The sequence below is a fragment of the Glycine soja genome, chromosome 14 (assembly GCF_004193775.1).
Source record: "Glycine soja cultivar W05 chromosome 14, ASM419377v2, whole genome shotgun sequence".
Taxonomy (NCBI): domain Eukaryota; kingdom Viridiplantae; phylum Streptophyta; class Magnoliopsida; order Fabales; family Fabaceae; genus Glycine; species Glycine soja.
In genome coordinates, this window is record NC_041015.1 from 48,510,286 (window position 1) to 48,525,268 (window position 14,983).

General features: G+C 31.3%; 1 protein-coding gene and 3 non-coding genes across 4 annotated transcripts; all 4 read left to right on the plus strand.

The window, feature by feature from the left end:
- The first annotated feature begins 234 nt into the window (after positions 1-234).
- On the plus strand, positions 235-320 carry LOC114385525. Its single transcript, XR_003660896.1, has one exon. It is a non-coding gene; the product is annotated as a small nucleolar RNA SNORD25 (small nucleolar RNA).
- A 111-nt stretch (positions 321-431) lies between these two features.
- On the plus strand, positions 432-574 carry LOC114385571. The gene has a single exon (XR_003660939.1). It is a non-coding gene; the product is annotated as a small nucleolar RNA snoR136 (small nucleolar RNA).
- A 152-nt stretch (positions 575-726) lies between these two features.
- Positions 727-814, plus strand: LOC114385567. Its single transcript, XR_003660936.1, has one exon. It is a non-coding gene; the product is annotated as a small nucleolar RNA snoR31 (small nucleolar RNA).
- Positions 815-10,078: 9,264 nt separating this feature from the next.
- Positions 10,079-12,402, plus strand: LOC114385183 (probable protein phosphatase 2C 25). The gene is made up of 4 exons (XM_028345193.1): positions 10,079-10,649; positions 11,182-11,520; positions 11,633-11,812; positions 11,932-12,402. The coding sequence occupies exons 1-4, from the start codon at positions 10,161-10,163 to the stop codon at positions 12,094-12,096; spliced, it is 1,173 nt and encodes a 390-aa protein (XP_028200994.1). The 5' UTR covers positions 10,079-10,160; the 3' UTR covers positions 12,097-12,402.
- Positions 12,403-14,983: the final 2,581 nt, after the last annotated feature.

The window sequence follows — 14,983 nt, forward strand, 5'->3', positions numbered from 1 at the left end:
TTCGAATTCACAATTCGCTTCGCTATCTGGTCGATGCGGATTATTTCAATTCCCATTCGACTCGTTCCCTTGAAGCAATAGAGATTTGTGTTGTTCTTTTATATTATCTCTTCGACAATCCTTTTGTTTTCGGAGAACACTAGAGCAACTAAATCAAATTTGTTACCAAAGTTAGCATTTTTTTTTACTGGGTTCGGGTTTTTTCGTCGATTGAGTAACTGGGGTTGCGATATTTTCAACTGTGATGAGCCTACAGACCTGTAATGATTTTGCGGGTATGATCGCAATCATTAATTGAACATCTAAGGGACTGAGTTCTCCAATTTTGCTCCCAGTTTTTTCAGTCTCTTATTTTAGATTTTGGTTTCTAAAGTTTGATTTTTCCTGTATAATTTTTTAAAAGCTATGGTGCTTTGAGTGTCAATGTTTGAAAGGCTTCAGCTTTCTTTGAGTTTTTTGCTTGCACTTTTTTCAATGTGTTTGGAAATGTTTAATTGAAGCCTAGATGTGTGTTCCCCTCGCTATCCATTGTTGCAATTTTGATGCCGCATTTGGACGTCGGGGAACTAAATCGCTCTCTTTTGTTTGGTTTTTGATTTGAAGTATTCATAGTAAAATCATGATGATGTTAATTATGTTTTTGTGCCTCCGGTTGAGCTCTTGATTACAAAGTTCATGATTTCTTATAGTTTGTGATCTATGTTGGCTTCAACCGTGAAAATTTGGTGGGTTAGGATGAAGCTGAATATATAATCCAATGCTTGATTTGAGTAACTACGAGTGATGTAAAAAATTTCTATGCTTCTGGATCTACATCAGTTTTGAGCAATTTTTGTTGTTAATACATAGGCATAGCTATAAGAGTTTGTTAATTGGCTCATTGACATGGATTGTTTATTGCGTTGACATATGTTGACTAGTGTATCAACATATGTTTATTTGGTTAGGAGTTTCCATTGCTAACATCATGTGATGAAATTGGAAAAATCTTAGGACACCTTCCTACACAGCAAAGTTGCTGTGGATGAGAATAATTTTTCCATGCTGATGATGAGCTTAGTTTTTGTTCCCCGCTTACTAAGCACAATAACAATTCTTATTATAGAGGAAAGATTCTTTTGGAATAGCAACATCAAGATTAGTGATAACTGCAATGGTTTTATTAACACTATTTGTGTGATTATCGAATTTTGTTTTGTATTTAATTAATTTTTTTAAAACTTATTATTGTGCAACTCCACATTTGTTTGGAAATCGTGGGATGCCGAATCTACTTCATAGGGAAACAACCCTCTTAACATGTTTGGAAAACTAACAAAAATTGATCTTTATTAGGGATGAATATTGGTTCGAGATTCGTCAAAAATAATTTCACATGTATGTTGTATTACTTGACAGATAGTATGCCATTGAGTTTTCAGCTTCATTTATCTAGGCTGTTTTTTTAAGAGAAACGCTTGTTTTATAAAAGCTGATGACTAAATTTACTTTCATAAACTAACAGAAAAAATCTTGAGATAGTAATTTAATTATTAACGAGTACAATTGTGTGCTTCTAGCATGAAGCTCAAAGTGCAACTTCAGTCATCTTGTAATTTGTATAATTAATTCAATTATTGATAGTAATTTAAAAAAATATTAAAATTTTAAAACAACGGAAATTTATTTTTATTTATATACTCTTACAATGCTAATGAAAAGTTGATTTCATGGAATTTATCAATAATGACCATTGAGAAACATGTTTACCAAAGCGAAGGATGAAAAATAGCAACTCCCTATGTAATGAAACTAAGCCTGTTACACAACTTGTCCCAAATCGTACAATATGGCACTGCCAAGGCCATCGCTTTACCAGTCACACCTAATGAATAAAAACGGTAAAATATATTGAGTCTTTATATTTTCACTAGTTTTGTCCTTTAATTATATGTATTTATAGTTCCTGAGCTTACTCTCCAATTTCTGCATATTTTTAAACTTTATTTGATTAAATTTCATTTGATTAATTATTTCTATTAAATAGAAATAGAGAACACTAATAAAATAAAAGATAATCTAACTACTCCAAAACAATATTCATTTTCACCTTTTCATTTGATTAATTATCAACTATAATTATTTAATAAAAATTACACTATTTAAACATATTTAAAATAAATTTTAATTTTGATAATAAATGCATTTAAAGATTATTATATATTAATATTATATCAACAATACATAAAATAAATAGACAATTTTTAATAATTATATTAATGTTATAAATTCATATTTATTTTTTTTAGATTTTTTTTAATTTATATTTCTGATATAAGAAAAATAGACTCAAAAATGAAAAATAAATATTTGATCATGGTTTTTTTCTTCTTCCTTATTGATTATGTGAATATGAAATTATTCTTACTTATTGATTATGCGAATAAGAAATTTATTCACATCACTATTATGATTTTCTATTATGATTTTTTTTCTAAAGTTATTATGATTATCTGTTAGAAAATTAGATGCATCTTTAATGATTTTAAAATTAAGATAATTATTTTATTTGTCTCTTTTTTTGACAGTAGAATATTGGTATTGTTCAACTGAAATAGAATCCAAACCTCTTTGGAAAGATGAATGCCCAACTAATAAGGGAGGACTTCATCTAACCAGTATTTCTCATAAAAAAATAAAAGCTAATCCAGCTAGAGGGTGAACATTTCCCTCCTCTCTTTGTGAACAAGAGGTCACGAGCAAGCAAGAACTGTTCCACCAATCTTTGATAGTAAGTTCTAGCATTCTTATCCTTGCTATGCCATTGATCATAGAGTCTCTTGCAATCATAGTTTGTCGTTGCTATCACTTCTCCATTATGGTTCCTGGCCACCAAACCTCATTCAGTGCCTTCTGTTGTCTGAATAGAGGCATCAAAATTAATGTTGATATATCTGAACTCAGGTATTTTCTAGCTAACTTCCACCACTTCTCGTGGCTCCAAGGAATGTAACTCGTGCTTCGGAAATGATGCTGCTTTGGCTAGGATGTGGTGAATCTCTCATCTCTTACCACTAAAGACCCATTGGTTTTTCTACTCTTTTATATCACCCACAACAAGTGATTCACTTCACCTTCTACACCGATAGAATATTGAGAAGCAAAACAAATCTTTTTCACTTCTGAACATCTGATCAGATCATGCCCAATGGTTTCATCTTTTTCTCTTATTTAACTATTAATAAATATGAAATATATATTTATAAGGAAATATTTGATAAGTTAGTTTAATAAATTATGATATTTGATATTTTATTTTATAAATTTATATTTATTTCATGTAGATATTATATCACTATTATAATATTATTACTTTGAGAAAGAATAAATCATGATAAATTTTATTACACTTTTGAAGGTAATATTTGTTCTATTAAAAATATAATTAATTTTTTTACTCAATTTTATTGTAATTATATTTAATATGATACTAAATATTTTAAAAACAATAAATTTATTTATCTACATATATTTTTAAATAATACTAAATACAAATTTAAAAATTTATGATTTAATCAAACCGTGCAACCATACAATTTAATTATATTTAAAACTCATTATGTTGTATTCATATAATTTTGTGCATAATTTCTTCATACTATGTAGTATATAATATCACTCTTAAAGTGATAAAAAATTACCAACAAAGAAAAATGTTTTATTAAAGACAAAACAATACAACACAATATGTATTCCTATTAGTTCAGATACAACAAGATAGACACACAAGATGTACTCCTATGGGTTCAGAGACAACAAAATACACATAAATAATATGGCCATCTCAAAAATTGCATATAGTTTCACCATCACAACCTAAGTGGGCTTGCCCGGATCCCACATCCTACTAAATATGTTGCTAACATGATGAAACAAAAAAAACTAAAGGCTCAAAGATTGATGATGTAGATGACTGACATCATTTAAGACTCTGCCATAGAAGAAAAAGTCTTCTTCACTTTTAAATGGATAATTAATGAATTAAAACTCACTTTGTTGTATTCATACAAATTTGTGCATAATTTTGTCATTCTATATAGAACCACTTTTAAATTGATAATTAACCAATTAAAACTCTTTTTGGTTGTTTAAAATAGACACATCCAACAAATGAACTAACATTATAAATGACCACAAAAAAGGCAACCCACGTGACTAATGATTACCCTATTAGTTTTTTTTTATATTGTTTATGGTAGTTTAATAGGTTTAAAATGACAATTGATGTCACATGTATTGTATGTCTGGTATCCATTGTCATTTTAAATCAATTACACTACCATTCCATTTGCAAGAGCTAATCCACTTAGAAGAATAAAGAGTGATTTAGTTACTTGAAAACAAGAGTACATGTGTGCCTTCCTGCATGGCTTGTTGCCATGAAAATGGCTCGCAACAAGCGTTGTTGTAATAGCAACAAATCACAATATATTCCTATTGAATGCCATTGGTTTTTTTCATCACAAACAGAAGAAATCAATGAATGATTTATGTATCTAAGAGACAATGTTTTACTGAACTTACTTAAGTTAGAAAGAAAATAAACATGAGAGCTGTGGGTTGGGATGAGATTTGTAACACTGAATTTTCATAATGTATATATGTTAAGTGTTTGATAAAATACTAAAAGAGGAAATTAAATTTAGATTCATGATATTTACTAAATTTAATAAATAGATTGTTTTGTTATAACACGTAGTGCTATTGATAACTTTCATGAGTGTTTGGACTAGAGTGTGTGGGGTATGAGATTGTTGGATCTTATAGGTGAGTTTCTTTTAGTTGTAAAAAAAAGAGTGTGTTTAGAAGAAATGAAGGGGACAAATAGAAATTTTGAATCATCCCTTTAGCCTTAAACACAAAACCTTCTCCTTTTTTTTCCTATTTCCATCATTTTCTTCTATTTCTCAAGAAACCCACTTTCGAGCATAAGGAGATTTTGAATTCTTGCAGCTAGAACTCTCATTTCCTACTTCCCTAGAGCTTTATAGTTGGTTTGTGAGTTGGTAAACTCATCTTCTCCCTCTCTTTGATCTCTTGGTTCATTTCTTTTCTTCTACCAAGAGCTTGAGAAACAAGTCTCATCCAAACTATTAAGTGAAGGATAAAAAATTTATTGAAGCTTATTTTGGTGGTGATCTAGGTCTTCTCTAGTTGATTTCATAACATAAGTTGAGTAAATATCACTCTTGGATCACCAAGCCTCCTCCATAGCTTCTTCAAGATCTTAGGTTAATTCTTAGGGTAAGGGAAGCTTTAAATTTGGTTTGATTAATGTTTTGGTTGTGTGATTAATGCATAGAATGATGATGTTTTTGGTGTTTATTGATATCTATAAGATTGGGTGAGTCTTTTCACAAAGTTAGGATGAGTGGGTATACCATTGTTGTCCATGGAGTTTGCAATTCACAACTTCATTTTCATCTCGCCCTAGCTAGAGTTTTGTTTTGACTTGACCAAAGCATGAAATAGTGGAGTATTAAGCTCTAGAGTGTTTTTGGCCCAGCGAGAATTGTGTTTCAACCTGGCCAAATCGTGAGAGAAAAGAAACACACCAAAATTTTTATTGAAGCTTATTTTGGTGGTGATCTAGGTCTCCTCTAGTTGATTTTCATAACATAAGTTGAGTAAATATCACTCTTGGATCACCAAGCCTCCTCCATAGCTTCTTCAAGTTGTGTTTCGACTGGGTTAAAGTATGACAAAATGGAGAATTCAACTCCATGGGTATTTTGGCCCAACGAGAGATTGTTCAGCTAGGCCAAAAATGTGAAAGAGGAGTTTTGACCTAGCGAGAGCTTGTTTTGGCTAGGCCAAAAAGATGACAAAATTGTGTTTTCTCTCCATGGGGATTTTAGCCTAGCGAGAATTTGTTTGGCAATGCCAGGAAGTGACAAAAGGGAATATATAGTTTGAAATGAGTTGTGGCTTGACGTGAGAGTGTAATAAGGTCATTTGTTTATGTTAGGCCATTATGCTAAATGTTTCTTTGTTATTGAACTAACTATCTTATTGAAATGATTATAGTATTAATGGAAAACAAAGTTTTATCTATATATGGTTTAACTTACTAAACCTTGATGATTAATATGATGATAGATATCATGTGAGTGTAAAATTGATGTTGGAATATTTTGATTAGTCTGACTTTTCTTGTCATTATTAAGAACATTATATTATAATGATCTTGAGATGATTATGTTCTCTAGTGTGGTGAATATATTGCTGATAGGATGATGATTGTAGTGATGTGTGTGATATGATTTTGGTATTAATGTCCAAACTCATGTTTGGACATTAATTTTGTCTTGCAGAAGTATAATCACTCAATGAAGTGAAAAAGTTAGAAATTACATGTTTTCTGAAGATTTGAAGAACTCTGTCACTTGACTACGATCGTGGTACATTCAACACAATCATGGTAAGGAGTGCATCTAGGTAATATGATGACTCCCCTTCAAAACAAAGTTAGCCTTCTGACGACGGCTGTGGTGAATTCACCACGGCCGTGGTCTGCACCATGATGGTTGTAGTCATTCCATAATGTCCCAAAGCTTCAACGTCACAATTTCCAACCATGATTGTGGTGGCGTGGTGGACTTCAGCACGATTAGTGTGTCTTTTTGGCTGATATCTTAAGAAAGTTATAAATAGGAATTATTTTCTGTATCTTTGGACACCTTTTATCATATTTTCAAATTAGAGAGCACTTTTGAGGGTTGTAAAGTGTAGGTAATACTGCAAGGACAAATTGTGATCATTTTTCTTCCCTTGTGATATGTCAATGCTAATTTCTTATAAGCTTTTTAGTTTTACTTTGACCATGAGCGGCTAGTCACCCTAGTCCGGAAATTATGATGTAACTGTCTATTGTACCTCGTTCTTTGTTCTTAATGGAATTCCTCACTGATTTATGTTAATTAATTCTTTTCTTTATTTTTATTATTTATTTGGGAACTAATCAATACTATGCTTAATCAAATGTACTATGGTGATCATCTGCATATGTTGAGTAGACCTTGGTAAAGAATGTTTTACACTAAATTGCATGATCTAATTGTTTGGGTAATCTCTAATAGATTAATTAGTCTATAATTGATCATCCTTGGAATTGATTATATCATTTGACTTAAATTGATATATCCATGATCATCGGGGTATTTATTTAAGACAAAGAGCATCATAATTGGTTGACTTTTGGTATCAGTAATTAACTGTGGACAAAGTTTAAAAACTCGGTCTGACCTGTTTAGTTGAACCGGTCCAATCGGGACCCGGTGGCATAATCGGGTCGATTTGATTATTGGACCAGCCATGCATCTAGTCGCGCGATGATCCGATTAGATTTGATCGATCTGGGGTAAATCAGGCGACCCAGGACGATTTTTAAAACCCATTTCGTGTAAAAAAACAAAAATAAAACATTCCTCCAATAAAAACCCAAGACTTATGTAATTGTACTATTAAATTATTATTTGTGAAGTTGTATTATTAACTTTAAGAAAAAAATACTAATAATACTTTTAATAAACTAATAGCTATTTTTTTATTATTAAAAATCACATTAAAAGTGCATTAAAATTTATGATGAAAATATACTAATAATACTTTTAATATAAAAAAGTATTTTTAATTTTATTTTTTTCAAGCAAAGCCGTAAGAATACCTATTAGCATTTCTTGAATAAAACATCATTCAATTAAACTTAATGAATTGATATATGAACACGTTTCTTTAACAATTAACATAAGTTCTAACAGTGCAAGTTGTTAGTCGTAAGTTGGAAGTGTAATTGGAGGAGAAGCAACTACTATTGTGAGAGATATATAAAGTAGTTGCAAGCCTAATGGTGATGAATGACAAAAGAAAAAAAACATTAAAAAGGCGTAAGAAAACTCTGTTAACGTTGGGAATGTGAACTCGAGAAGAGATGAAGATGGCAACGGTCATGATGCCAAAATCCAAATAGTATGCAAAAAATAAAGGATATATCTATTTCTGTCCTCTCTCTAACGGTAACTTCTCAGAACTTGCTTCTCTCTCTTGGTCCCACACTCTCGAGTCTCAATAGTTGCTGAAAACCCAAACAATAAATTAATACAGAGACAAAAAATCTTAATTAATAAGCAAGAATGAACGGGTTTAGGGTTAGGCACGCATTGTACTCGCAGTGGGTAAGTCAAAACCCTAATCAAAATACACTCTTTCAACATTCATTTTAATTCTTCATTCATATACATCCCAATTCCCACCCATAGACCGCAATCACCTCTGCATTTTTTTTATTTATATTTTTTGCAACTTTCTCCAGCTTTTACTCGCGTAGGTCATCATCACACTTCTAGCACCCCAAATTACATGTGTTAAAGTCAACATTCAAATAAGATTTTGATTCCACTTACCTTTTCTTGTTGAACGATGAAACAAATAAGAAGAAGAAAAAAACTTTAGATTTAAAATTTTACAAACTTTCTTTTACTTAACCAAACCTGCCGACTCATGTAATTAATTTTTACAAACTTTTTTTTAAAACTTTAAAAGTATGATATAATTCTTCTAAAAAAAGTATGTTGTAATAAATAGAAAATTTTAATTATCATATTGTTAATGTAAAAATTTAGAAACTGTGAATCAATTAAAAGCCATTCTTGTAATGATTCTTTAAGATAATATATTAAAAAATAATAAAGTTATCACACATGACAATGAATAACAACTATTTTTACCGTGTCTATACAATTTACTTAAAAAATCAAAATAGAATTATATAATAAGTATTATAAACACAATTAATTATTTATGAGAAAAGAGATAAATAGGCAATTTAAGAATTAACTTATCAAGTTATCATATTAAAAATATTGTAATCGAAAAATATATGATATTACATTAATTAGTTGATTTCATATTAAATGAAAACCTTTCAATAATTTAGTGTCTCTAAATAAAATATACATATATGTCAATTGAAATCAATCTGTTTAGATTTGCTTTCCTTATGACTAGTTTTTTCTTCTTCTAAATTTAGCCATTACGAAATACATGTAGGACAATAATATTTTAGAAACTAGTAAGAAAAATCTCATAATATTTCCTCTCTTGATTACATCTTAAATTATTTTTTAGTACTAATTTTTATATTTTCTCATAACTTCGATCTGTCTTGTTTCCATATTCATATTTCATATAGATTAATTCATAATAACTGACTAATGATAATATAATTAAGGGCTAATATTTTAGATTAGACTTTAATTTTATGTGCTAGCAGTATAGATTTTTTACATTATCAATTAATTAAAAGTCATCATTAATATTAGTATTTATTATGATTAAAAAAATAATAAACTTATTATATATAATGATTTATAATTAAATAATAATAAAAAACCCTTTACGTTATTAGTGTACATACTACTTTACTTTTTACTAGATTAGATGTATCATATTAGAGTGAAAGTAATATCCAAATTATGTGGATGAAAAAAAAAGTAAATGAAAAGAATTATGTGGATGAAAAAAAAAGTGAATGAAAAGATAATTTTTTTATTAAGAATGATTAATAAAGTTTTTCAATAGAAATGAGTCATCGATAAAGTCAACAAGTTTTCTGTGCCAAAAATATAATAATGAAAAAATTAATCTTATTATATTAATTTTAAAATATTAAATATTTATTTTCTCCTTTTCTTTTTCTTTCAAAATATTTGAATAAATTTCAACCAAAAAACGCAAGAAACAAAATCAATTCAAAATAAACTTATAACACAATCTTGACCCTTTATTTGAGCAAGAGACAACACAAAAGAAAAGGCTCAAATAATAGAAAGGAGGGGCAAAATAGAGTTTGCAAAAAAAGGAGTAATAAGGTGGTCAAAGAAGGTTTTAAAATTGACTGTGTGATGATAGCTGTGTTTGTGTTGTGTCCTGTGTGTATTGTGCCTCGCATTTCACACGCAAAAAAGGTGGATCCCACACTGACTCCAATCTGACCTAGAACAACATTCTATTCCCGTCCTTTATAAACACCTCACCCCTCTGTCTCAAACGCATACAACACCACACACAGATCAATTGCAACGGTTGAATTTTGACTGAAGACAAAGTTAGAAAAAAAAAACATGTCTTGCTCCGTCGCGGTTTCCAATTCGCCGGTGTTCTCTCCTTCTTCTTCCCTCTTCTGCTCGAAGCCCTCCATCATCTCTTCTTCGCCGGAATCCCTCTCCCTCTCTCTGTCGCATCTCAAACCTTCGAACTCTTCTACGTCGTCGTCTTGTTCTTCGCCTTCTGCTGCTGCTGCTTCTTCTTCTCCTTCTTCTCCGTTTCGACTTCGCCTTCCCAAGCCTCCCACCGCGTTCTCCGCGTCTTCTGCTGCTTCTGCTTCGTCTACCTCTCCGAACGGCACCGTTTTGAAGAGGAAGCGACCCGCTAGGTTGGACATACCCGTTTCCTCCCTCACCTTTGCGGTTCCGCTCACGCCCTCCGTGGCGGCGCGTGACGTGGTTGAGGCTGAGGAAGATGGGTTTGGGGTGTCCTGCAAGAGAGGGAGGAGGGAGTATATGGAGGATCGTTACACAGCTGGGGATAATCTTCGCGGAGAACACAAACTGGTAAGAAAAAAAATATTTTTTATTTAAAAAAAAACTTTTTAAGGGTTTTTGGTTTGGGATCGAGTGTTTTTTATTATAGGATGTTTTTAGGAAGTGGGGTTGTGGAAAGTTTGAAACTTTCGTTCTGAATTTAATCTGGGTCTGATTTGATTGAATTGATGAAGAATTTGAATGGTTGAGTTTTTTCTAGATGGTTTTGTCAATTTTATGAATTTATAACTATATGAGGTATGGAAAGTTGTAATTTATTTACTCAGTTTTGTATGATCTACTATTGGTAAAGAGAATAAGAAAATAAAGCCTTTAATTTATGTCTGAGTTTAGGAGTTCTTTGAGTGATTAGTGTGTGTAAATTGACTAGGTTACTTAAACGTTGGATTGAATAGTTAAAGCTGAGAAATTAGGGAAAGATCATCATGAGTGTGATTTTAATTGAGGATTGATTAATATGCTCTTGAGGCTCATGCTTAATGAGCTAAATGGATGCGAGTGGAATGAAATCTAACGAGGAGGAAATTTGTTTTGATTGCAGGCTTTTTTTGGCATATTTGATGGGCACGGTGGTGCAAAAGCTGCTGAATTTGCTGCAAGTAACTTAGAAAAGAATGTGTTAGATGAAGTAATCGTGAGAGATGAAGATAATGTTGAGGAGGCAGTGAAGCGAGGGTACCTAAACACCGATTCGGATTTCCTAAAGGAGGATCTTCATGGTGGCTCTTGCTGTGTGACAGCATTGATTAGGAATGGTAACCTCATTGTGTCCAACGCTGGTGATTGCCGCGCTGTCATTAGCAGAGGGGGTGTTGCTGAGGCTCTAACATCTGATCACAGGCCTTCAAGGGAAGATGAAAGGGACAGAATTGAGAACCTGGTAAGCTTCTGAGTGTGATAGTACTTAATCTTTTCTCTGTGGTTATTGAAACCACACGAACCTGTTTGAATTTGGATTTGTTGGTTCTTAAGCATTGAAATTTGTCTTGTAGGGTGGCTATGTTGATTTATGCCGTGGTGTTTGGAGGATCCAGGGATCTCTTGCTGTGTCTAGGGGAATTGGAGATAGACACCTGAAACAATGGGTGACAGCAGAGCCTGAGACCAAAGTTCTCAGAATTGAACCTGAACATGACTTGTTAATCTTAGCTTCAGATGGATTATGGGATAAGGTATAGAACTTGACCATTTCACTTCAATGTTAATGGTGTCTTTTTAAGTATTTTTTAATATTGTTGCTCATGCATTGGACTGAGTCACTAAACAAGTTTGTTTCTCATTCTCATTTCAGGTTAGTAATCAGGAAGCAGTAGATACTGCTCGTTCTTTTCTCGTAGGCAACAACAAATCACAACCATTGCTGCTGGCTTGTAAAAAGCTTGTAGATTTGTCTGTTTCACGAGGCTCTTTGGATGACACAAGTGTTATGCTAATCAAATTGGAGCACTATATTTGAAGTTACCTTAGTACAACAGAAGGAGGTAGTGCATAAGGTTTTAGATTATTGCAGTTGAGATCGCATTGAGGTTAAGATTGCGTTGCAGTTTGCGACTTTGAACAGCCTTGGTGGTGCCTGATGGATAAGAGTAGCTGATTCTTTTCTGTATATATAAATCTGACTACATTATTGGAATTTTTTTGTACCCGCATAGGGGAGAGGGGGATATTAACAATAACATTTAGTAATTATTTTTTTCATTGAATAATTTATGTAATGAGCAGCATACAATTAATTAATTTATACATTATTTATTTAGTAATTCATTTATCTTTTTACATTGAAATTTTCTCATTTGTGATGGATTACAGTTTCCCCCCTTTTGAGTACATAAATGCAAAAAAATGTAGAATGATTCAATCAATGAATCTCTCAATTTATCAGCCAGCCAAATTTGGCCTTCTTCTCATGAATTAGTCAGCTTAATCTAAACGGTTAGATATTGATTGACCAGCAGTAGGCTGTGAATTTGGGCCTTGCGAAATTGATTATTGCAAGGAATTAATTTTTTTTATCCCTATAAATATTTTTGGGCTTGATTTGATACCTGTGTTGCTTTCAAGTTCCATCTGTTTAATTATCTCAAAGAATAGGGAGGGGTTACTTCGAACTCACTCTTCTACAACATGAATATGATCCCATTAACACGGGTTATTGAGATTCATTCTAGCTGTTTTACTTCTTTAAGTTAGTAACACAATATTGACTTAGACAGTGTTTGATTTAATTACACTTGGATGCATTTGAGATAATTACACTTGGATGCATTTGAGATAGAAAAAAAATTTAAAAATTGATGAGTTTTATACCTTTATATTTTACTTTAATTTAAATATTTTACTTCTTTTTATCTCAATTCACTTTCACATTCCTTTCATTCCTTTAAATCAAATGGACCCTTAGATAGATGTTGATGCTTTATATAATAGGAGTAGATTTATTTCAATGTATTCTTGTGTTCGTTAGTTAGTTAATGAAAAGGTTCACTTGTGCATGGAGATGTTTAGGTCACACTTAAGACACGGAAAGAACTTGTCTGTACTATTAATTTTGTTTATGAAATAGGCAAAATGACGTAGATGGGTCACTTTTACAAACAATCTATCGTAGGGGGTCTGTTGTGAAAGAAATTTCAGGGAGGATCTGTTTTATATAAGTGTTTCGCTACTTGGACTGGCGGAACCCTTGATTACGTAAATTCCCATGCATCCATGGTTTTTGCCAGTGGTGCTGGCATAAAGCAACCCAAAGGGTTCCGCCAATCCCACTGGCGAGATACCCCATGGCACAACCCATCATCCATCCATCATAGCTAGCCATGCATCCATGCTTGATTCCGCCAGTCAAACTGGCGAGAAGACCTTAGACTGGTTCCGCTAGTAGCATTTGCGGGATCCACTGGTTCCGCCAGCCGCATTAGCGGGATCCATTGGTTCCGCCATTCGAGGTTGCGGGATGGCCTTCGTCCATTGGTTCTCGAGGTGCAACCCGTGCAGTGCAACATTGCAACATGCATGAGGGTAGGTTCAGTATAGGTTCATGCATGGTTGTGTACTTTTTGTTAGGGTTCAGGTATAGAGTTTGCAGAAATAATGAAAAAAAAAATTGAACATGCTTCAGGGTTTCAGAAAGAACAGGCTTTAATTTTTTTTGAACGTTGTAGGGGAAGCCATGCCTTTGCCTTTAAATAGGACTGTTTGGACCTACAATATTCACCAAATACTCATTCTCTTCTTCTCTTCTGATTGAATTTTTTGAGTTTGAGTTAGAGCTTGTAGTGCTTGAAAAAAATTTTGCTGGTGGTGTTATTGAAAGCTTCAATCAGGTATGACTTAAATTTTCATATTATTATTATCGAATTTTAGTTAGTAATTGTTTTAGTTAGTAATGATTTGAGTTAGTAATTATATTACTTAAATTTTCAATCAGGTAATATAATTAGAATTTATATTTAATTTTTTATAATTATTTTAGTTAGTAATTATATTTAAAATAAAATATAAGTGAATTCAACAAAATATTAGATAGTATTTGGTAAATGTATTTAATTTTTTGAAGGATTTTATAGTGTAAAAATAATCTAATGTTATTTGTTATAGACAATAGTAGGTAGATGTGTTTTAAAAAAAGTAGATAATATTAGGTAGGTGTGTTTAATTTGTCGTAGTTATGACTAGTGTAAAAATAAATTAATTTTATTTGTTATAAAAAAATTGTAGATAGCATTAGATAAGTGCGTTTATAAAATACTATATGCGTTTAATTTTTTATACATATATCTAGTGTTAAAAAATATTTGTGTTTAAATTTTCGTAATGTTATTTGTTATAAAAGAAATGATAGATAGTATTACGTCCGTTTAAAAAATACTATCTATTTTTAATTTTTTGTAATTATTTCTAGTGTAAAAATAAATTAATGTCATTTGTTATAAAAAAAATTATAGATAGTATTAGATAGGTGCGATAAAAAAATATATGTATAATTTTTTGTAGTTATTTCTAATATAAAAATAATTCAATCTTATTTGTCATAAAAAAAATTATAGATAATATTAGGTTATGTGCGTTTAAAAAATATTGTGTTTTTAATTTTTTGTACTTATTTGTAGTGTAAAAATAAATTAATGTCATTTGTTATAAAAAAATTATCGATAGTATTAGATAGGTGCGTTTAAAAAATATTATCTATGTTTAATCTTTCGTAATTATTTTTAGTGTAAAATTTGAATGAAATTTTTTGTCATGTTCTAATTTTATAGATTTTATAATATTAATACTAATTTTAATTGAGATGTTGAAATTGTAATCATGAGTGTATTTTGACAAGCCTTAGGACCAGAATT